Raw genomic sequence first — 19,851 nt, forward strand, 5'->3', positions numbered from 1 at the left:
ACGGTCTCTTTAATTACGTAAATAAAAGCATCACTCGTCACTTGGAAGGTTGGATCCGTTGGAACCAAGGCACAGCAAGCTCATGTTCCTCGGTCCGAGTTGGTGGCCTTGCGCACGGACGTGTTTTTGTTTTGTTTGCTAAAGACAAAAAGCAGCTTTTGCACTTGAAACCGCCACCGGCATGCAGCTGTTTCACCTCCACCTTCCATCCTCACCGTCCTCTCCCGCGCAGGAAGGAAGGAAGGGCGAGGGACGCGACGCGACGCGTTGTGGATGTGGCTCGAATGGACGAATGCGGGTGTGTACTCTGCTCAGCACGGGCCTTTGCCCCGCCGTTCCCTTCTCCCTTCGCCGCCCGTCGCTTTGAACCGCCGTATGTATCCCGAGGCCCATAAAGTTATTCCTTTCCACTCCTTTGTCATCTCGCCCTCGTCGGGAGACCAGCCTCCTTTCTCCCACCGCTGTATCCCTCTCGCCGGCATATTCATAAGGCAGGTAGGTACTTGCAGCTCGTTCCTTTTCCCCATCCACTTCTCCTCCAGGCTCGGACGCTTACTCCTCTTTAGTACCTGCTCCGTTCTCTTCTTGACGCTTTCACCCCAACTCTCCAGCTCCTCCCTGTCCAGCTGCTGAACATCCACCCACTCATCCTCCGATCCATCTGATCTATCTGTTTTCCGATCCTACCATGTCAACGTCTACTCGCCGCCATGTCCTAGAGGACAAGCTCGCCAATCACAAAGCTGACCCCAACGCAGCTGCAAACGCTGGCCAGGTGCAGGAGCGTACGACCAAGGGTTCTTCTTCCTCCGCCCCTCGCAAAGTCAGGTTCAACGTCGGTACGTCGCTGTTTGAAGCCTTTCCCGCTTTTCTACGTTGCCATATGCGCTGACACTTGCCTTCTCTCTCCCTTCTCAATCTGTTTTCAATCTCTCCTTTTCCCTCTGTCACTCCCGTCCCATCCCCTCTTTCCCTCCCTCACGTATATACCTTGCCAAACTAAAAAATAACAGGCAACAACTACCACGTAGTCGATGTCATTGGCGAAGGCGCCTATGGGGTAGTCGCTTCCGCCGTCCACCGCCCATCAGGTACCAAAGTAGCTATCAAGAAGATTGCGCCGTTTGATCATTCAATGTTTGCGTTGAGAACATTGAGAGAGTTGAAGTTGTTGAAGTACTTTGCGGAGGAAGGTGTTAGTGAGAATGTGAGTTCTTTTCCTCCAGTTAATTTTATGGGGTGCGTGTAGATGATGTGATGGTGGAAATGGAAAAAGTTGGGGATAGAGAAAGGAATAGATAATAAGCTAATGTGTTTGTGCGATTACGCAGATTATCTCAGTGCTGGATATCATCAAACCACCTTCTTACGACACTTTTAAAGAAGGCATGTCCCTCTTCTTTCCCCTCCTCCTCCACCTTATCCACTCTTTTTCCATTACTAACTTCTCATCCTTCTCTTTTTTTTGGCTGTGGAAACGAAACAGTCTACCTCGTCCAAGAACTTCTCGAAACAGATCTTCATCGCGTGATCCGAACCCAAGACCTGAGCGACGACCATTGTCAATATTTCTTATACCAAACATGTAGAGCTTTGAAGGCTTTGCATTCTGCTGAAAGTATGTCTGTGTCTTCCCTTTTTTTCCTTTTCCCTCTCCCCTTCCCCTCTTTCTCAGGTCCAAACGGGACAAGCTGACCCTGCCTTCTTCACCCAAAGTCATCCATCGCGACTTGAAACCATCCAACCTCTTGCTCAATGCCAACTGTGATCTCAAAGTATGCGATTTCGGACTCGCACGGTCGACACAAACCGCCTTCCCGGCGGAGGGCAATAACCAGGGATTCATGACGGAGTGTAAGTCCCACGCGTTCATCACTCCTCCATCAAGGCGGTAAAGTGTTCAATGCTGAATGCTGATGACTTTCTCCCCTCTTCTCAATGCTCCAGATGTCGCAACAAGGTGGTATAGAGCACCAGAAGTTATGCTTTCGTTTCGAATGTACACCAAGTCAATTGACGTATGGTCAGTGGGGTGTATACTCGCAGAGATGTTGAGTGGAAAACCCCTTTTCCCGGGGAAAGATTAGTGCGTTCCCTCTTTTTCTCTCTCTTCTCATCCCCCTGCCTCTCTCTCATCCCCATTCTTGACATTTTTACAAAGTAAAAAAAAAAAAGAGAATGATGGTGCTGATCAAGTTTCCATTTTCCCCACACTTTTAGCCACAATCAACTAGCTCTCATCCTTGATGTGTTGGGTACACCTACTATTGATGAATTTCATGCCATCACTTCAAAGAGGTCAAAAGATTATATCCGATCGTTGCCGTGAGTTTCATTCCCCTCTACCCTTCACTCTTGCTTCTCCTTGCCTTCCCGTTCCTTCTTTCCTTGTCAATTCCCTACCCAGATGCTGACAATCGCCCATCTCAATGTTTTTAGATTCCGAAAGAAGAGGACGTTCGAAAGTATTTACCCGAGCGCGAACCCGCTCGCTATCGATTTCTTGAGAAAGACACTTACTTGTAAGTCTACGTTTATTTCCCACTCTCCCCCCTCCCGCCCCCCGAAAAAGCCAGCTCTGACCCCGCGACCCCCTTCCTCGCTCCAATAATAGTCGACCCCCGCAAACGGTACACAGTCGAACAATGTCTCGCCCACCCTTACCTCGACGCCTACCACGACCCGGAAGACGAACCGTCCGCGAAACCGCTCCCACCCTCGTTCTTTGAGTTTGATATGATGAAAGATGATATTTCGAGGGAAGAGTTGAAGAGGCTGTTGTACGAGGAGATTATGGGGTTTCGTCCGGTTTTGGAGGGGTAGGTATGCGTTTGAAGGGGTGGGTCGTAGATAAAGTGAAGCCTGGCGAGGTGGGTAGGGTGGGTGGATAGGGTGAGGGAGGAAAGAGATGGTGGGGCTTGAAGAACTTTTTGATATTTTTGATGGTTACGTTTCTTTTTCCATATTTACCATGACTTTGTATATTCCCATATCCACTTACAACTAGACTTATACGATCAAGTAGTCGCTGAATACCTTTATCGCCCTTCCTTTGCCTTTTCGATGAAAGTACCGATGCATTGCCCCCGCCCTTGATGATCTTATACCTAATCTGTTCGTTGTACTTGTAGTAACGTAGTTTAACATTACCGAGTTCGTCCAGTTCTTCTCGATGTGGATGATGGTAGACGGTTTAGTGGGTGATGGTGGTGGATGGCCGACGGCGGAGGTCACCGCTGCTGCTGATTGACTTGATGACGTGTCATTTTCCTGCCTTCCACTTCTTCACTGTCACTCTCGCTCGTCTACGCACCAATTCAAGTTTGGTTATAACTATATCGCTTTCGAAGCTTGACTCTTTTCCCCCAGCTTTGCGGTCCTCATCCCACGGATTCAATACCCTTAAACACTGCATTAGAAAATTGGGAAATTAGGAAGCCAGGCCTCATCCCCCTCACACTTTTCCGCACATTCTTTTTACGGACACTGAACGACACAACACGAAAAGAGAAGTCAAGATGGATATCGACGACGATGATGCTTTCCTTTATGGCGATGAGCCTGAACAGCAGCCACAGTCTATCGCTCAAGCTCAGGCGCAAGCGCACGCGCAAGCAGAAGCAGCAAAGGAGAGTGCGATCAGCGCGTCAATGGCAGCGTACGTCTGTTTTCCTTGGCTTTCCCCCCTCCCTCCCCGCTTCCATCGTTTATTCCATCTGCATCACCGGTCCATGCCTCATTCAGTTGCTGTGGCTGACGTTCTCCATTCTTTTGAAACCCATTCAGATCCCTAGCGGCATACGGTATCGACGCCTCTGCGGCCGTTGTCGAAGCTCTCCCCGAAAACCCGGAAGATGGTGGCGTCGAAGAAGAAGATGAAGGGGATGAGGACGAGGATGAGGAATCCGACGAGGATGATGTCAAGCTTGTGTTCACTGGAGGGAGTTCAAGACAATTGGATTTAAGGTATGTTCTTTTTTCCATCTTTTCATTTGCATTTCTCTTCTTTTTTTTTTTCTGACAACTCCTTGGCTGATGTTTGCCTGGCTTTTTGTCAAATAGAAAACCACAACAGGCTCCGGCGGTTGTTGGGATTGGGAAATGGGCACATGCGAGTACAGGTGCACAAGCGCCTGCGACCCCTAGTACGCCTCAAGCTGGTCAGGTTACTGGTACGCCTACCAAATGTCAGTCCCTCTTCACTCCCTCAAAACACCTATACTAACAAGGCAAATTGACATCGGTATCAATAGCAAACCAAAATGACCCTGGACAAACCACCGAATATACACCCGCACCTCGTCCTTCTGCGTCTGCCACCCCTCAACCCCAATCGGTGAACGCGTTGGCCAATCCCCCTATTGCGCCCACTTCCCAAGCACCCAATCTCCAGCCGCAACCTTCCTCGATTACCAGCGTCGTCACCGCCGACGCCAACGGCCCGCCAACCAATCCCAATCTCCCTCCTTCCCACCTACCTCCGGTGACGAACCCCTCTGCCAACCCGCGATTCGACCCGTCCAACCCTTCTGGCCTCATCCCTTCCTCTGGCCAGTCAGTATACGATATTGACCTTTCCTTATTCGAAGGGTCCGGCCAACCGTGGCGTCAGCCCGGCGCTGTTGTGAGCGATTGGTTTAATTTTGGGTTTGATGAACATACTTTCCCGAAATGGGTGAGGTATCGAACCGAGATGGGGGAGAATGTCAAGTCGCTCGCTGCCGGTGGTGGTCTCGGTGCCGGAGCCGGGGTGGGGGGTGATACGATGAACCAAATGGGTATGAACGGGATGAATGGGATGACCCCACAAGCTCAAGCCCAGGCCCAAGCTCAAGCAGCGGCCGCGGCAGCAGCAGCGATGCAAGGTATGGGCGGTATGGGTGGTATGATGCCGAACCAGATGCAAGCGCAGATGCAGCAAATGCAGCAGATGCAACAAATGCAGCAGATGCAGCAGATGATGGCGATGGGGGGTATGCCGGGGATGCAGGGGATGGATCTGGGGATGATGGGGCAGATGGGGCAGATGGGACAGATGGGTGGAATGGGCGGAATGGGGCAGATGGGGCAGATGGGGCAAATGGGTCAGATGGGTGGGAGACAAGGTATGTCATCTGCCTTTTTTTTTCCTGCATGGTACGCTGGGATATGAGCTCACGTTATCGTCCTCCTCCGTCCCAGGTGTACGACCCAACAGCAACCTCGCCAACAACGCGGCCGCCGGCAACGCTCTTGCAAACAACGCCAACCCCAACGCGAACACCATCGCAAACTCAGGCTCTGGAGGAGGACAAGAAGTGAAACAAGAAGAAGGCGAACATGTCGAACAAGCATCCGCCAATCCCGCTTTTGCGGGGAGGGCACCACCGCCTCCTGGGAGGAATATGAACATTGCGCCGACTCCTGCTTCCGGTGCTGCGGCTGTTACTCCCAATGCTGGGGCGGTGAACCCGGCTGCTGCTACGACGGCAGCAACTGGCAGTGCCAACGCCAACCCCAACGCCAGCACCGCCGCCAACGTACCAACCGGTCCACGGGCAGCAACAGCCGTCCCCCTCGGCCCTCGCGCCGGCGCCGGGGTTGTGCCCACAGGCCCGAAAGGAAGGTTTAGGGATAAGGATCGGGTGGTGGATGTAGGTTCCGCAAGTGGGGGCGCGTTGGATTATGGTGGTGGGGATGATGTGATGCCTGCTTCTGCTTCCAACTCGAATGCGGGCTCGGGTTCGGGCTCGGGGATGAAGAGCACGAGTAAACGTGATCGGGAGAGGGAGAGGGATAAGGAGAGCCACAGCAGGGATAGTAGAGGGAGGGATCGGGCGAGAGACAAGGATAGGGAAAGGGGAGAATATGATGAAGAGGGATATACTTCGGATGAGAAGGATAGGGAGAGAAGGCGAAGGAGGGAGAGGAGTGAGCGTAGCGACAAGGACAAGGAGCGTAGTGATAAGAGGAAACGGGAAGGGGGAAGCGTTAGTGCGAGTGCGAGTCTGGGTCCAGGAGGATGGGAGGAAGGTGAGGAGGAGGAAGAGTATGTACCACGAGAAAGAGAGAGGGAGAGGACGCGGAGGAAGAGGTCGGAGAGTGAGGAAGATGAGGGATATAGAAGGAGTAAGAGGAGATAAGGGATAGGGTATTTCTTTGCCTTTTTTTCTTTTCTTCTTTGTACAAGGCAATCGGGGATGGAGAATGGGGAGGTGGTGGGGAAAAAAAAGGGGCTATGCTCTGTATGAACCAGAATTATGTCTTCAAGTTCGGAATGCTGCGTGACGAGTTGAAAGACCAAGACATCACATCATCTAGTAGGGTTGCATAATCCACCTTTTCTCAAGGTAAACTGAATCTATTCCTTTCCCTCATACTCTTTGGGAGCATTCAACCCCACTCGTCGGGCTGTGGCCACCACTCGCTCTTCTTGGGACATGCCGTGTGTGGGGTTGTACCTTTTGAGTAGGTCCTAATGGCATGAACGAGAGAAACGTCAGTCAATCTCGTTCGTTTTCCCTTGTTTTTCTAAAGAGCAGAGCCCATGAAATATGAATATGGAGATGGGAGATGGGACATACAGCATGGATTCGAGTAGCCCGCAGAAAGTCCCTTGTCTCCAGTAATATCTTTGAAAGTGCGTGGGGGTCGCGTAAGGACGATTCGACGAGGGTTCGGATGTGGGTGTTCACTGTGGGGTTACGGCTCGTTCTTGACTTGTGGGACTGTTGTAGATGCAAGCGTACGCTGATGGTCAGTACTGACGCCGAAGGGCAGAAGAAACAAGAGGGCGACAGAGGGATGGGCTTACGGCAAGACGGAGTTCTCTGAGGAGCGAGCGGTAGAGGTGAGGGATGGGCGTGGCGGACATTGTGTGGAGTCGCAAATGAAAGATCAGTAAAGTCTATAGAACTGGTGTGGAAGAGTCGTTGCTACGCAAAAAGTCGACGGACGGAGGACGGAGATGGCGAGACGGGCAAAAGTCGGTGGTTTGTAATCCACTGTCCCGATCTTTTCTAATGACGAGAAAGGGATTTGTAATGCGGGCGGGGACGGCTTAGGCCGGACGGATTAGGAATGGCCGGAGTCTACTTTCACCGTCTCGTCACGGGCGGTGTCTCTATTTATATCTGATATCCTGTAATCCCATCTCGCCATCCTCTATACCGAAAGCGTGTGGGACGACCTCATGCAAGCATCGTGGATAGCGGCACGATGACAGACCCACACAAGCCCCGTCCCAAGGTAAGCCTGCCACTGCACCCGCCCACCGACTTGCGTCTGGGCCAAGCTACGGAACAGCCGACTGACGCTTGACTTCACGGCGCAGGTAACCTCGCATATATCCAGCACGCCGAGCCACTCGCCCAGCACGACGTACAGAGCATCCGTCCGCGCCAAGGTCACGCCAAGCGCCATCACCGCCTCCCAGACAACCCCTGGCGCCAGTTCGAGACCGTCGCTGAAAACCACATCCTCCTCCTCGTCCCTCCGCTCGCACGTCTCCGCCTCCTCCGCCAACACCCCAAGGGCTGGTGCAAGGTCCCCGCTGCCCAGAACGCCCTCGACGCCGGCATCGGTACCTCAGGCGAGGGTGACAAAACCCTTTCAGCCGCAGCGCTCGCCACTGACCCCGGGGTTTGCGCCTAATTCGGGTAATCCCTCTTCTTCTAGCTCGGCATCTGCACTGGGTGTGGCCTCGGGAACACCGGTGGCTGTACCGAGAGTGAGAACTGCAAGGTCAGCTTTGGGTGTCTCGACCGTATCGGGCGTGTCGAACTCGAGTGCAAGTAAGGGTAAGAATAATACTGAGAACGGTAATGGCAGTGCTAGTGGCAGTGGGTATGATGGGAGCAACGGGTATGGCCAGACACCAGCGGCTCCAGTTGTTGGTACGAGCACGACGAATGCGAGTATGTACAGTACAAGGACGAGGACGGATTCGTTGAAGAGCACGTCCTCTGTTGGCGATCGAGCACCTCGAGTGAGGGTAAAGCTGCAGCCTCAACCTCAGTCCCAAGCTCAAACTTGGCTACACCCCAAATCCAGTTCCCAATTCACTTCACCACCCTCAACCTCCTCACCTTCGCCCACTCGTTCATCTTCGCGCACTGTGATCCATGCTGCCGGTACGGTAGACTCACCGACATCCCCTGTTCACCCAGCGGGCACAGGGACTGGTACAAGGACTGGCACAGGAAATGAGAGCAATACGCCGAGCCCCACCGAAGACTCAAATCTAACAACTTCCGCCCTAGGTATCGCCAACGCCTACTTCTCCTCGTCACCTTGGCCCCGCCTCCCAAGTCCTGCGCACTCATCCCCCGAACGTGAGCGCCTCCCTCACGCACTCCCCCATCATCTCCTTCATCATCATTATCATCTTTACATGGGTTCGGGTCTCAATTCCCTCCCTTTAGAAAGATCACGATCGTCCACCGACAATTTTGAGGGTACAGCATATACCCTCGACATGGACCAAGCGCAAGCCCAAACCCAAAACCAGAACCAGAACCGAAGCACACACTTGCCCCCGCATGTACCATACCATCTCTTAACCAACCCGACAGCTTCGGCACCCACTTCGCCTACCCCCTTCACCCAGCCTCAGAGTCCCGACATACAACCCACAAGTCAAGGTCCCCACCCGCCTTCACCTCTATCCTCCACCTCGGCCATGACCACCTCTTTTACAGCGACAACGATGACGACGAAAAGAAGGACGTCAAAACCGCGTTTACCACCCATGATCCTCCACCCTTCCGAGCGTCAGCAAGCGCTTAAAGAAGGGCGGAAAGTCGTCGGCTGGCTGGGGATGGGCGGCGTGGGAAGGGGGATGAGGATGATGCCAGGTTCGCCAGAGAGGAAGACTGTGGAGTTACCGGATTTGACGCCTGCTGCGCCTGGTACGCCCGGTTTGGAGGAGAAGGGGGAAGAAGAGTGGGAGGGTGAGAATGGGCTTTATGCGGATGAGCGGGGTGAACAGGGAGACCTGGGTCGGGAGGAATATCAGTCCCTTTATGAGAATGGCAACGAGAACGACAACGACAATGACGACAAACATGGATGTGAGTATAAGCACAGGTATGAGTACGATTACGTCAAGGATAACGAGAACGGAGAGAGATATTCAATCGAGAATAGGAATGGGAAGAGGAATGCGGAACAAGTGGAAGTGACGAGTGTTTTGCCTATTGTAGGAGATCGACAAGATTCAAGCAAAGGAGGAGAAGAAGGAGAAGCGAAACGGAAATGTGTCGGGGAAAACGGGGTCGAGGCGGAGGCGGAGGCAGGAGCAGGGACGGAGATAGGAGGAGAACAAGAACAAGAAGTAGATGATATGTTGGTTACGGATGCAGTTGAGGCCAAGATCAATCGCAAGGTACGTGTTCGCTTGCCCTCCCCGCGCTCTCCAACTTGCCTTTTCCTCCCTTCTTTACCGCTCTATCATTCAAACCTAACATTGACAACCTCATTCCTCTCCTCCCCCCTCTCCTCCCCTTCCCCTTTCCCTTTCCCTCCCCGCCAACGCCCTCCCTCTTCAAAAAGCAGGTAGCGGATCTCGAAATATCCAACGCCAGTCTCTTAGCAATCAACAAATCCCTCGAAGCTACCAAATCCAAACAACGCGCAGAGATTGGGAAGCTCCGAAGACGGTTACGCGAGACGCTTGCTTTCCCCCATCTCGGATCTGAAGCTCCCGGTGGTTCTAGCTCCGGCTTGGACTTTGGTTTAGGTTTGGGCGTAGGCGCGTCGAGTCTGGAAGAAGAAGCCGATCCCGAATCCGAACATGATCTCAGCCTCTTTCTTCTCCACGAGGCAGAGATGGCAGATCCTCAGCTCGATGCTAGGTGGTCCAAGATGGAAGATTTGGTGGTGGGTATGAAGAAGGCTGCAGAAGAAGCATTACGGAGAGGGGAAGAGGAAGGGTCGAGAGAAGGGAGGGGGAGGGTGTTGGGGTGGGCGGAGATGGAGGAGATGGAAGAGGTGGAAGAAGGGGATGTTAGTTTTACGTCGGAGGGGGCAGGAGAGAGGTCAGAGGAAGAAGGAACTGTCTCGTGAGAAGAAGTGTCAAGAACGAAGAAGAGGAAGAGAAAGGTGTCTCCATGGGATTTACGTATAGAAGACGGGCAATAGATGGATGGTTAGAGATGGAACCAGCGAAAGAATATTCGTGTTGTATGTGCATAATGGGTCATTATACAATTGAGTGTAGTATAGAGTAGAATCAAACACCGCTGTGGCTTTTTTAGTAAAGTATAGAAATAAAAATGAAGTGTTTGTCATCCCATCTCAAACTCGAAGCAAGCGATAGCAACTTTTTTTCTTGGGGAAGGTGGCTATGAGCGGGGAACGGATATACATGTCGGTCAGTAAATAGGGATCACTTTTTCTTTTTCATCGTCGGTTTGTTATTTCGTAAAAGGCGGTACCTACTGACCGGATGTGATGTGATATAATGTCAAGTCTTTTGACAAAAGAATCCCGAAATAGAAGATGTGAGAGCTCAACAAAGGTTTTCTTCATTGATGTAGTATCAATGGTATGCAGATGAAGTACAGTACAGAGAATACTATGCATAATGTGTGACACGATATTAACTCAACAGATATGCGAAAGAATGCAAAAATAAATAGATGGAGAGATCTTGTGGGTTATGTGGAATCAAGATCACAGATGAATAAAAACATAGGAAAAAAAACCCATCTTCTTCTGCTTATACTCTGCCACAAAATCGATTCACCACCACAACGCCCAAAGGATCCTTCTCCCTAATCTTCAGCACATGCTTTTTAGCTTGAGTCTAAGACTAGTTTATGGAACTTAGGCGTCCATCTTCTTCTCCTCCAACCTAGACACACGCCTCTCAAGTCGTTCACCAGCGAGCGACATGGCAAACTTGGAACGTTGTCGGAACCAAGCACCGTAATAGTAGAAGATGTAAATGGGAATGGCCACCAGAAGAGCAATGATGGCGAGAATGGTCGAAGGCCATTCGAGATGGAGTCGATATGAACTTCCGCCGACGTTGGTGTAGACTGAAACAAAGGAATGTTAGCATTTAACTGATATGATTAAACTCGAATTTCAGGATGCAACATACAAGGAGTGGCCTAAAACATTCCATGTCAGTTTAGACTTTTGTAAGTCGTTGGAAAGGACAGGGAAAACGTACATATAAAGCTGCGACACCCGCCAAGAAGTCACGGGCCATACCATTACCGCCAGTCGCAGAAGCAGAATAAGGACCGTAAGCCTGAAATAAAAGGTCAGCTCAATACGTCGGCACGAGTGTTGAAGGTCATGAACGTACAGCGATCATACTATAAAACGACACGTTAGCATGGAATCCTATAACGATTTAAATGATGATTACGATACGTACTAGTCAATAGTAGACATGTAGATGGCGTAGTTGGCAATGCCGACAAGACAAGAGAAGATCATAGGTGCAATCCAGTGGACGTGGGGAGGACCGAGGGAAGTCCAAGCAAAGCCGAAAAGACCAATTGTCTCAAGGGGCGCGACTAGAAATTTCATATCAGCATCTGGGCACCAAATGGGAGACCGATTGAAAAAGCGCTGGGAGGTTGAAAGAACTTACGGTACAAAAGAGGATGGAGTCGTAATTCGGGAGCGGCATCGGGATTTTCTCGCAACACCTTGCGCTGCTTCATCAAGGGAGGGATGTAAATGAGATAAGCAAGGAAATAACCGATGGCAATACTACGAAAAAAAAAAAACCAATTAGCTGATCCTTGACAAGATAGTTGAAAACGGCTGTCTTACGGGACAAACGCCAATGCCATGTGCACAGTGTCAAATCCCCATTGCTCTGCCTCACAATTAGCGCTTGCCGGTGGGAAAGCCAGACTTCCTTTGAGTGAAGCACTCACCGTAGACAGGGGTAAAAGCCTCCATGAAAGTGAAGATAAGAGCATCACTGAAACCCGAAAGCAAAGACAAACAGAGTACGATAGGTTCAGTCACAAACATGACAAAAGGCCTGCAGAACGTCTTGGCCATCTCGTGCAAAGAGAACTTCTCCTTGAAAGTCTTAATTTCGCTAGGACCATAGATGTTGTGCTCGCCGGCTTCACGACGACGCTTGGCTTCTCGGTCGAGGAGAATGGTAGCTCGAGTTTCCGGGACGATAAGGAGGTGGAGGATTTGAACGAAACCGCCAAAGATGAGTTGGGTCCAGCAAATCCATCCCCTAATTGCAGAGTTAGTACTCAGCAAATGGTACCAAGAAAAAAATCACTTACCAGTCGAGGTGGGCGGCAATAAAGGGACCGACAATGGGACCAATAACACTGCCCTATTATGGCTGTCAGCTTCTACGACATTACGGGTCAGAGTGGCAAATTACTTACTCCGACAGAAGAGAAGACAATGAATGCAACAGCCCACTGCTGTTCATTCGGATCGTAAAGATCAGCAACTATGCAATTTATCAGCAACTATCTCATCAAATGTAACTTGTAGCTTACCCATTCCCAATGTAACAGAGCCACCGGCGGACGAAATACCACCCAGGAAACGAGCGACAATAACGGAACCAAAGTTGGGAGCAAGAGCAGCGAGAATTTGCCAAACTGGATGTAATGAGTGTCTGCCCTTTTTGCTTTTAGAATGATAAAAAAGACTTACTGTTGACTAAGAATAAGGACAGTTGTAATACCCATCGTCGACCTAATTCTTCAGACCATGGAGCCCATGCCTTGAGAGACAATTAGCGGTGGAAAAAAGGCCAGTTCCAAGGAATACAACTCACTTCACAGCCAAAAGCATAGGAGATCAGGAAGATCATCTGTCCAACTCGCGCAGCTTGGGCACTGATATCGAACTTTTCTTGTAGGAAAGCAGTACCTACCGATGTTCTATCAGCTTAGATCTCGTCACAATTCAGAAAAAAGACTTACCGTTGGCGTAGACAGCAGCATTATAGTTCATAGAACATTGTACAATGAAAATGACAGTCAGAGTAGTCCATTTCTTCCTTGATGACCAGGCGAAGCCCAAGACTTCTGGTGCCTCCTCTTCTTGCAAAATATGTCGCCCGTCTCCGGTGTCTCCCCTCCGGTGTTGTGGTCGTGTGTGACCCTCCAAATGGGAAATTTGTGTATTTTTGGGATCCTTGTTCATCATCCCTGCTGGGTCATTCATGAGTCTTTCGTGGTTGGCGACGGGGTTAAAAACCTCGCCCCTAATTGTTGATGTAGAAGAGCGACCGGCGTCTGCTGGTACCTCCTTGGGTACCGCGGGAATGGTAGACATGGTCGTTAAATGCGACTTTGTTGATTAATTCGAGGATAGAAATGAAGACTGAAAGAAAAATAAAAGAGGGATTGTTGAAAAGTGATAGGCTCCAAACTTGAAATTTATGGTCCTTCGTTCTATAGAGTCTTGCGATCGGATACCGCAACCTGAGCAGCCCCAATCATTTTTAGCAGCCGACTCGTCATTTCTGACACATAACACAGGGGGATATATTCCTCAATCCCCTATGGACCAGTCAGCCCTTTCAGCTGTTAATTTAGATGAAATTGTCGGGGAAAATTCAGCTTAAGCTCAAGGACCGGGAAGACAAGGACTAGGAAAGGGAAGTAAAAGAAAAGGCATGACGGGCCGACGGATTGACAATCGAGACTCAAAATCATTATAGGCATGACGTCACATAATCATTTGTCCCTGAGTAACACCGTGGCCTTCGGCGGCAACGGCTTACCTCCCGGCGGCAGTGGACACCCTTTTTCCTTCAAAATTAAATTTAACGGAGGAAGAAGGTATAGAGAAACGGCCGTCTCCTGTTCTTATATTTAGTAGTTTACGAAATCCAGATAGGAGACATGTTGTTCGAGGAAGGCCTGAATTCCCCTGTTGTCCAAATTGACGTAAAATGTGCCAGCAGCGAGCAGTGATCAATGAGCAGATTCGCCTCTTGTTTTCGCCTCTCGATGCTCCAATCTTTTTGTGGACGACTGACGTTCGGCATCGGCATTCGGCACTGGCATTCGTACCTGCATGCCAACCCCCGTCGCACTCCATTCACCGTTCAAAAATTGGAAGCAGAATTTCAACAGCTTTGTAATGCCCTGAATCCCTCAAATGCATATGATATATGGAATTTCGGTTTTTAAAAACTACTGTTGAAATGCACTTCAACAGAGATCCAGAGTTAGAACTGCTTTACCGCAAGAACACAAATGGCGACTGGAACAAACCGATCGGGAATGTCGTCCTTTTCTGTATAAGTTCCTGCCTATTTTAGTTTGTAAACTTGCGGAGAAGGAAGAAATCACGGAGAAATCTTTCAAGGCAAGTAACACAAGCGAACCTCCCTTAAGGCCCTTGCAGGAATGGTAGGGAAAAGTCAATAGGGACCCCTCATAAGCCTGGGGAGATAATGGGGGGGCAAAAGGGGAAGAAGAAGGGGCCCGCCCGTTTGTACGAAGGCCAGCCTGTTAAAAGGCATTGACTGATGATGACTTTAGCCGTCAACTGTTAAATGCTAAATCATCTTTGTTTGTTCCTTCTTCTTGCATTTTCTTGTTCTGTTTTTCATGTTCCTCGTTCCTTGTTTGTTGCGTTCGTTGCGTGACTAACGCTAGTAATAGCTTGGCTAGTGTCTTGCCGGCGGCTGTTGCCCTTTCTATATCCCTACCCGACACGGCTTTCGGGAAATGTTGGAAAAAGCAGGTCTGGTTTCCTCTAGTATGAGTTTCGAACGAATTTCCATTTCGTCTGCCAACCATCGCCCCTAACATTCATTAGTCATCTACGTACTTGCAGTACTTTGCGTATGATATTGTAGCTCATCTATCAAACAGAGTGCACTCGGCCGATGACAGACAGGAGGGAGAACAGCCAAGACGGAGCCCAGCAGACGGAGTCACGCAGGTCGTAGTGATATGCCCTGCCAGGGTTTTTCGTTTTTATTACGTAATATGTGCATCGGTTAATTGGTATACTTACGTAAGAACAGGGTCTGACAGTCCGACTCGACCACTCACCGACAACTACGTGTGTTACTCACGCAAGACCTACCATCATCATCACCTGCTTCTCCGTTCCTTCTACGTTCTTCACCACTGCCCATACTTTGCGACCCAATGGCTTAGTCTTACGACGTTGACGTCTCAGAAATGAACCAGACACCATTTAGCACAAGTACAATCCGACTACTGTGCTTCAAAGTTTCGTCTTTGGCATCACCATTCGTCAACCTTACATTTATGTATCCGGCGCTTACCGAAGATCTCAGATAGGGGCAGATCCCCTACACTACTCATTAACCACTTTTCGTACCAGACAGTATACCATGCGACCGATATTACGCCCATACCACTGGTAATAACAGAATGGACGATCGGACTTGTTCACTTTTCTCTATATTCCTGGCGAAGTTCACAACCGCATTTTCTTCTCCTACCCTATAGTTATCAAGCTTTGTGGCCATCACCTGTCGGCTTTTTGTTCTCTCCCGGCAAGCATATTCAAGACACGCACTGGAGCTTTATCGAAAGCTCACTTTAAACGATCACAATTGCGCTTCCTTCGCTATGGAGGCTTTAGACTATGATGGAGATCATGATGATCATAAGGGACATCCTGGACCATCGAGGAAAAGCCTGCAATGATTAAGAAGGCACTAGAAGGCAAAGAAACACTAGAAGATTGTGGCTACATTCCGCTTGAGTTCAAACCTATTGTCTGAAAAATCTCACTTAGATCTTGCAGATATGTGCAGGTGGAAACTGTTGATGTCTGTTTAATCGCCGAATACGCAACAGATACATACGTCAATTGTGCGCTGCCACGCTGAAGCAATCGAGAATATCTCGTAGGTGAAAAGAATCTTTCGGTACTGTAACAGCGGTCTGCTGTGCTCCCTCGTTTACATGTCTGCAGAGAAGCAGCTGGTCACACAGTTGGAGGGTTTAGGACTCACACCCCTTCCCAAAAGGATTCAGACGACGCGATATATGCCTCTCACGCATGCTTTGCGTTCATTAACTTGCCTGATAATATCAACTACTCCAAAACTTGCTTCATTCAGCAGCTAGTATATCTTCTTGGTTGATATAGAGGCCAGGTCACCATTGACAGTGGAGGACTGGTCTTGGCATGCCGCAATAGTTGATCTGAAGCGCTTATACAATCTCACTGGACGAAGGAAACAACTTGATCCTATACATGGCTCCGAAGGTGCTCTCGCATTATGAAGACAAGTGAAGCTCTGTCTATTTATGCGCCGATATACAAATGGTGGTATTTCGTATTTCGGAGGAAAATAACAAGTGAGTATTACATATATTATCTCTTCCATTCACTCCCCTTATTATCATATGCTGATATTACCACCAGTTACTCAAAAGTCATTAGCTTCACCCACTATGGTAATGGTGGTGTAAATGACGACCGTTGAACACCTCTCCCTGTCAAACGGAAAGCATTGGCCCTAACGACAATGGTGAAAGAGCAGCTGAAGAATGAGTTGGACTTTTCTGGTATTACAAAGGACGACATTGATTACTGAAGGCCCTTGCAATTGTAAAATTTATAGCCCGATATTTTTAGACTTGTGAGTGCATCTCGGTCGGATCATGACGCGAAGTGAGGACATTCTGATTTAATATAGTTTGGGTGGAAATGAGTACACGCCTTATGGGCCTTGAATGAGAAGCGGATTTGGCGACGCATGTTCATTTCGACATATTACAACAAACATTATTGTATATCTTCTTCACGTCATTTCGTCCGATCGCCGCCATCTTAATTTTATGCTGTATATTGGGCTACAAATGTACATTTGGGACATATCGATACAACAGTAATCAAATTATCGTAGTGTCAACGCCTTCCTCCATTACGCAGCTCTCCCTTTTACTGTCCGAACCTCGAATCACCACCATCTCCTCTTCTCCTCTACCGAAAACCGTATAGGGAAGATGTTTCTCTCCGGCGCATACGCTACGGTCTGCAAAACACGTGTTCGCGTTAACTTTCTTTCCTTTCGAATCTCTGAACACACAGTTATGATCTTTCAAATGGCGCAGGGGAAAGGGCAACGTACATCACAAATAGGGCAGTACTGCCCAACGTAAGGATGGATCGTTCCTAACTCATGGCTGCACCATTTGCAGAGGTAATAATAAATGTAAGTAGGGAACGTCATGATTCGAGTCTCGGAGCTGGAGGGAGAGGGAAGAGACATGCAAGAGGAGGAATTCTGTACGTGTTTGCGTGTCAGGTGGCGATTGCACTGGGATGGATGAGATTATGAGCACTGAACAGTGAGACATGCGAAACAGGGACATTCGCAGCTGCTTGTTTTATACGCCATCTTCTCTTCCTGAATGCTCATTGATACCTATGCAAAAGCGAACAACACCTCCAAACCCAAAAGTAATGTGCTGAAGAAGTGATTATGCTTCTTTCGTATTTCTCTTCTCATACTACCTTTGACAACGTTGCTGTTATTGTTGCATCGTTAATACTAATATATTGTATTACCAACACGAGATGGGCTTGCTGAACACATTCAATTCATTTATCACTCAATGCGGCCTATATTGCGAAGTTCAACACAAACCGTACCGAATGGGGATCTCTCTTGTATTTGTTGCTTCCCTTTCAATGCATGGTATCAATTTTCTGACAAATGATCAAAACAGTTCTCCAATGTACCTTATAAAATAATGCCACGGCTACGTATATATATGATACACTGCATGCAATCATATATCGTATGTGATTGTCCATCTCAAGGGCATATACGAAATCTAATATCTCTTCCAACCTACTCCCCCAACGACAAAGTTTCTCAACTCAGAACACGGGAGCTTTGAACCCGAAGGACGTGAAGGTCGTGTTAGGACCAACCACGTTGTACAGTACGAGGGAGGCGTTGTTGTTAAGCTCTGGGGTAGGTCCGTAAGAGCTATATCGTTCATCTGGTCAGTGGATGTGTGTAGATAAAGAAAAGAGAGAGAATGGTTGAGACGTACTTGCTTCCATCAATCAAAAGAGCATGGTAAACCCCATCAGTGACAGTCATCCTGTAGCATATATGTGGTTAACATATCACCATATGTATGCTTATAAAATAAATGAAGGTGGCTTACTCAAAGTATTGTCCTGAGGTAGCAGCGGAGTCATAGTCATACTGGCAGTCTGCAAGCTTTAACGATGCTCCTTCATATGGTGATTTGGAGGCGGTAAGACACTGAATGTTGGGCGAGACGTTAGTGTACGTCACATGGCCGTAGAACCCGCTCGGTCCATTGCCGCTATAGCGCTGTCAGTGTCCAGCGTAACTAGAAAAACGAGAAATTTTAGTTAAAGGACTTACAGCCCATCAAATCCATTTCGCTGATCATCTTGACAGACTTCGAACCCAAACAACTCTGTTGTTCGGCATTCTCCACAGTTTTCGATTGTCCCGTCTTCAGCGAGTCCTAAACGGGTCTCATTGTAATCTGTGTGCTGTGTGCTGGAGTCGAAAGAGGTGATGTTGGAGTATAGATGGATGAAACCGCGAGAACCAGAAGAGGTGAAGGGGCCTACGTTGGCCAATCGTCAGTCATAACTCCACGAGCGAGGAACTACAAAGGCAGGAACACAAGACGCACCACCGTACTGAAATTGGACACAATTCAGAGTTTCCGACCATCTTTTGGTTGGCGCACTGAAAGCCAGGGGGAGGAGCGCGATGAGGGCAAGCTTGTTGAACATCTTTGGAAGTTTACGTTAAGGCTATTTATAAGTAGTTGATCGTTGTCGGAATCGATGATATTAATAAGTTGGAGCTGATGAAAGAGTGCGACCAACGAATCCTTGTACGTATGAACACTTCTTAAATATCTTTTAGCAATCGCACGCATCTGTAGTCACGGGTTCTTCTGCCAAGATTAGTTGTACAGCTTTTTCGGGCACACTTTACGATCATAAGAATGACACATGCCCTGCATGCCGTATTATTATTGATCAAGAAAGGCTATCCGCAAGCCATCCTAGGTGAGGTCATAATAAGGTTCCATGCGATATCGAGCTGTTATCAAGGAACAGCCTCCCTCTGGTGCGTGCCTGAATTATAATCAGCTTCCGCCATCCGCAAGTAGGGACGAAGCGGACCACTTTTCGGCTTTCGGGCATCATCCGTCGTGGCGCCCGGATTGGGTTAAATAGCAAGCAAACGGTGAGCGGGGCAACTTGGATTTATGAAAACCAGCAGATGCCGGCCTAATCAGTTGAACTAAACAGTGTAGACTACGAAACCTTCTTCCTGGTGTTATCGAAACATAGCTTCCGACGAACAGCACAGACAAAAGAGAAGAACTAATAACGTCTGTTTTTTGTTGGCAGCCTCAAACTTCGGGTTAAGTTGGGTGATGAAAGTCATAATGAATGATTGTTAGCTTGCTGCAATCATGCCGAGAAGAAGGCCGCTTCCCCGAGGCAATGCGGTGTGCTTCAGGCGTTGTTGAGGAGCGGCTGGCCAGAGGCATTTTTTTTGCTTCCTGTTCTTTGCTCTCCGCCCCTCATCTTTCCTTCAAGCATCCTATTAGGTGCAGACTGGTTAGGATGCAAGTACATATGCACGCGGCTGAGTGTATAGGAAAATGACACAATGAACGCAGCATGTACGCAACATATATAGGTGACAAAGGATTGAGTCGGAATCGCTAAATATCCCTACGGCCGTTCCGTGGAGCAATGAGATCACCGAGCGAACACCGAGCTTTGTGCCTGGATTTGTGGGCCTAAAGTCTTGATCGAGCGGTGAACTGTATGAAATGCCTGGAATTGCGGCTCCCAAATCTCATTCCTTCCCAGTTTGTCTCAAATATTTGGGACTTACCT

The 19,851-nt window shown here is 49.0% G+C and overlaps 6 protein-coding genes across 7 annotated transcripts; 3 read left to right on the forward strand and 3 right to left on the reverse strand.

Moving 5' to 3' along the window:
- Nucleotides 1–129: 129 nt before the first annotated feature.
- On the forward strand, nucleotides 130–3,098 carry CNE00350 (Mitogen-activated protein kinase CPK1, putative). The gene is made up of 10 exons (XM_571094.2): nucleotides 130–495; nucleotides 567–839; nucleotides 1,014–1,207; nucleotides 1,332–1,386; nucleotides 1,487–1,618; nucleotides 1,717–1,854; nucleotides 1,948–2,086; nucleotides 2,221–2,325; nucleotides 2,440–2,522; nucleotides 2,615–3,098. The coding sequence occupies exons 2-10, from the start codon at nucleotides 689–691 to the stop codon at nucleotides 2,821–2,823; spliced, it is 1,206 nt and encodes a 401-aa protein (XP_571094.1). The 5' UTR covers nucleotides 130–495; nucleotides 567–688; the 3' UTR covers nucleotides 2,824–3,098.
- Nucleotides 3,099–3,349: 251 nt separating this feature from the next.
- CNE00360 (hypothetical protein) lies at nucleotides 3,350–6,235 on the forward strand. Its single transcript, XM_024657141.1, has 5 exons — nucleotides 3,350–3,658; nucleotides 3,787–3,966; nucleotides 4,063–4,187; nucleotides 4,254–5,105; nucleotides 5,182–6,235. Exons 1-5 carry the CDS (start codon nucleotides 3,519–3,521, stop codon nucleotides 6,120–6,122), a joined length of 2,238 nt encoding a protein of 745 aa, XP_024512824.1. The 5' UTR covers nucleotides 3,350–3,518; the 3' UTR covers nucleotides 6,123–6,235.
- Nucleotides 6,236–6,303: 68 nt separating this feature from the next.
- On the reverse strand, nucleotides 6,304–6,912 carry CNE00370 (hypothetical protein). The gene is made up of 3 exons (XM_024657142.1): nucleotides 6,794–6,912; nucleotides 6,564–6,707; nucleotides 6,304–6,454 (listed from the first exon to the last, which is right to left on the reverse strand). Exons 1-3 carry the CDS (start codon nucleotides 6,851–6,853, stop codon nucleotides 6,341–6,343), a joined length of 318 nt encoding a protein of 105 aa, XP_024512825.1. The 5' UTR covers nucleotides 6,854–6,912; the 3' UTR covers nucleotides 6,304–6,340.
- A 237-nt stretch (nucleotides 6,913–7,149) lies between these two features.
- CNE00380 (hypothetical protein) lies at nucleotides 7,150–10,272 on the forward strand. 2 transcript variants are annotated; one of them, XM_570741.1, is made up of 4 exons: nucleotides 7,150–7,227; nucleotides 7,313–8,078; nucleotides 8,466–9,364; nucleotides 9,532–10,272. In XM_570741.1, exons 1-4 carry the CDS (start codon nucleotides 7,198–7,200, stop codon nucleotides 10,042–10,044), a joined length of 2,208 nt encoding a protein of 735 aa, XP_570741.1. In that variant the 5' UTR covers nucleotides 7,150–7,197; the 3' UTR covers nucleotides 10,045–10,272. The 2 variants fall into 2 exon arrangements, with proteins under 2 accessions (XP_570741.1, XP_570740.1); XM_570740.1 differs by having other exon boundaries at nucleotides 9,535–10,272.
- A 307-nt stretch (nucleotides 10,273–10,579) lies between these two features.
- CNE00390 (multidrug transporter, putative) lies at nucleotides 10,580–13,415 on the reverse strand. The gene is made up of 14 exons (XM_570743.1): nucleotides 12,909–13,415; nucleotides 12,761–12,855; nucleotides 12,637–12,706; nucleotides 12,477–12,581; nucleotides 12,360–12,427; nucleotides 12,252–12,304; nucleotides 11,880–12,199; nucleotides 11,773–11,818; nucleotides 11,588–11,709; nucleotides 11,369–11,510; nucleotides 11,297–11,306; nucleotides 11,159–11,239; nucleotides 11,087–11,096; nucleotides 10,580–11,021 (listed from the first exon to the last, which is right to left on the reverse strand). The coding sequence occupies exons 1-14, from the start codon at nucleotides 13,261–13,263 to the stop codon at nucleotides 10,807–10,809; spliced, it is 1,692 nt and encodes a 563-aa protein (XP_570743.1). The 5' UTR covers nucleotides 13,264–13,415; the 3' UTR covers nucleotides 10,580–10,806.
- Nucleotides 13,416–17,682: 4,267 nt separating this feature from the next.
- On the reverse strand, nucleotides 17,683–18,858 carry CNE00400 (expressed protein). The gene is made up of 5 exons (XM_571096.2): nucleotides 18,621–18,858; nucleotides 18,341–18,551; nucleotides 18,114–18,278; nucleotides 17,997–18,047; nucleotides 17,683–17,929 (listed from the first exon to the last, which is right to left on the reverse strand). The coding sequence occupies exons 1-5, from the start codon at nucleotides 18,721–18,723 to the stop codon at nucleotides 17,818–17,820; spliced, it is 642 nt and encodes a 213-aa protein (XP_571096.1). The 5' UTR covers nucleotides 18,724–18,858; the 3' UTR covers nucleotides 17,683–17,817.
- Nucleotides 18,859–19,851: the final 993 nt, after the last annotated feature.

This window comes from Cryptococcus neoformans (genome assembly GCF_000091045.1).
Source record: "Cryptococcus neoformans var. neoformans JEC21 chromosome 5 sequence".
NCBI classification, from domain to species: domain Eukaryota; kingdom Fungi; phylum Basidiomycota; class Tremellomycetes; order Tremellales; family Cryptococcaceae; genus Cryptococcus; species Cryptococcus deneoformans.

What these genes read in the sequence shown, in the direction of transcription:
- CNE00360 (XM_024657141.1), top strand. Translation starts at nt 3,519, where the DNA reads ATGGATATCGACGACGATGATGCTTTCCTTTATGGCGATGAGCCTGAA. An exon ending in TCAAGACAATTGGATTTAAG is followed by an intron (nt 3,967 to 4,062) that starts GTATGTTCTTTT and finishes TTTGTCAAATAG; the next exon opens with AAAACCACAACAGGCTCCGG. An exon ending in TCAGATGGGTGGGAGACAAG is followed by an intron (nt 5,106 to 5,181) that starts GTATGTCATCTG and finishes CCTCCGTCCCAG; the next exon opens with GTGTACGACCCAACAGCAAC.
- CNE00350 (XM_571094.2), top strand. Translation starts at nt 689, where the DNA reads ATGTCAACGTCTACTCGCCGCCATGTCCTAGAGGACAAGCTCGCCAAT. An exon ending in AGGAAGGTGTTAGTGAGAAT is followed by an intron (nt 1,208 to 1,331) that starts GTGAGTTCTTTT and finishes GCGATTACGCAG; the next exon opens with ATTATCTCAGTGCTGGATAT. An exon ending in CTTGAGAAAGACACTTACTT is followed by an intron (nt 2,523 to 2,614) that starts GTAAGTCTACGT and finishes CTCCAATAATAG; the next exon opens with TCGACCCCCGCAAACGGTAC.
- CNE00390 (XM_570743.1), bottom strand. Translation starts at nt 13,263, where the DNA reads ATGTCTACCATTCCCGCGGTACCCAAGGAGGTACCAGCAGACGCCGGT. An exon ending in CCTATGCTTTTGGCTGTGAA is followed by an intron (nt 12,707 to 12,760) that starts GTGAGTTGTATT and finishes TTGTCTCTCAAG; the next exon opens with GCATGGGCTCCATGGTCTGA. An exon ending in ACTCCATCCTCTTTTGTACC is followed by an intron (nt 11,511 to 11,587) that starts GTAAGTTCTTTC and finishes TGAAATTTCTAG; the next exon opens with TCGCGCCCCTTGAGACAATT.
- CNE00400 (XM_571096.2), bottom strand. Translation starts at nt 18,723, where the DNA reads ATGTTCAACAAGCTTGCCCTCATCGCGCTCCTCCCCCTGGCTTTCAGT. An exon ending in TGTCCAATTTCAGTACGGTG is followed by an intron (nt 18,552 to 18,620) that starts GTGCGTCTTGTG and finishes TGGCCAACGTAG; the next exon opens with GCCCCTTCACCTCTTCTGGT. An exon ending in ACCTCAGGACAATACTTTGA is followed by an intron (nt 18,048 to 18,113) that starts GTAAGCCACCTT and finishes TATATGCTACAG; the next exon opens with GATGACTGTCACTGATGGGG.
- CNE00370 (XM_024657142.1), bottom strand. Translation starts at nt 6,853, where the DNA reads ATGTCCGCCACGCCCATCCCTCACCTCTACCGCTCGCTCCTCAGAGAA. An exon ending in TCAGAGAACTCCGTCTTGCC is followed by an intron (nt 6,708 to 6,793) that starts GTAAGCCCATCC and finishes CATCTACAACAG; the next exon opens with TCCCACAAGTCAAGAACGAG. An exon ending in GGGCTACTCGAATCCATGCT is followed by an intron (nt 6,455 to 6,563) that starts GTATGTCCCATC and finishes TCATGCCATTAG; the next exon opens with GACCTACTCAAAAGGTACAA.
- CNE00380 (XM_570741.1), top strand. Translation starts at nt 7,198, where the DNA reads ATGACAGACCCACACAAGCCCCGTCCCAAG. An exon ending in CACACAAGCCCCGTCCCAAG is followed by an intron (nt 7,228 to 7,312) that starts GTAAGCCTGCCA and finishes TTCACGGCGCAG; the next exon opens with GTAACCTCGCATATATCCAG. An exon ending in AGGCCAAGATCAATCGCAAG is followed by an intron (nt 9,365 to 9,531) that starts GTACGTGTTCGC and finishes CTCTTCAAAAAG; the next exon opens with CAGGTAGCGGATCTCGAAAT.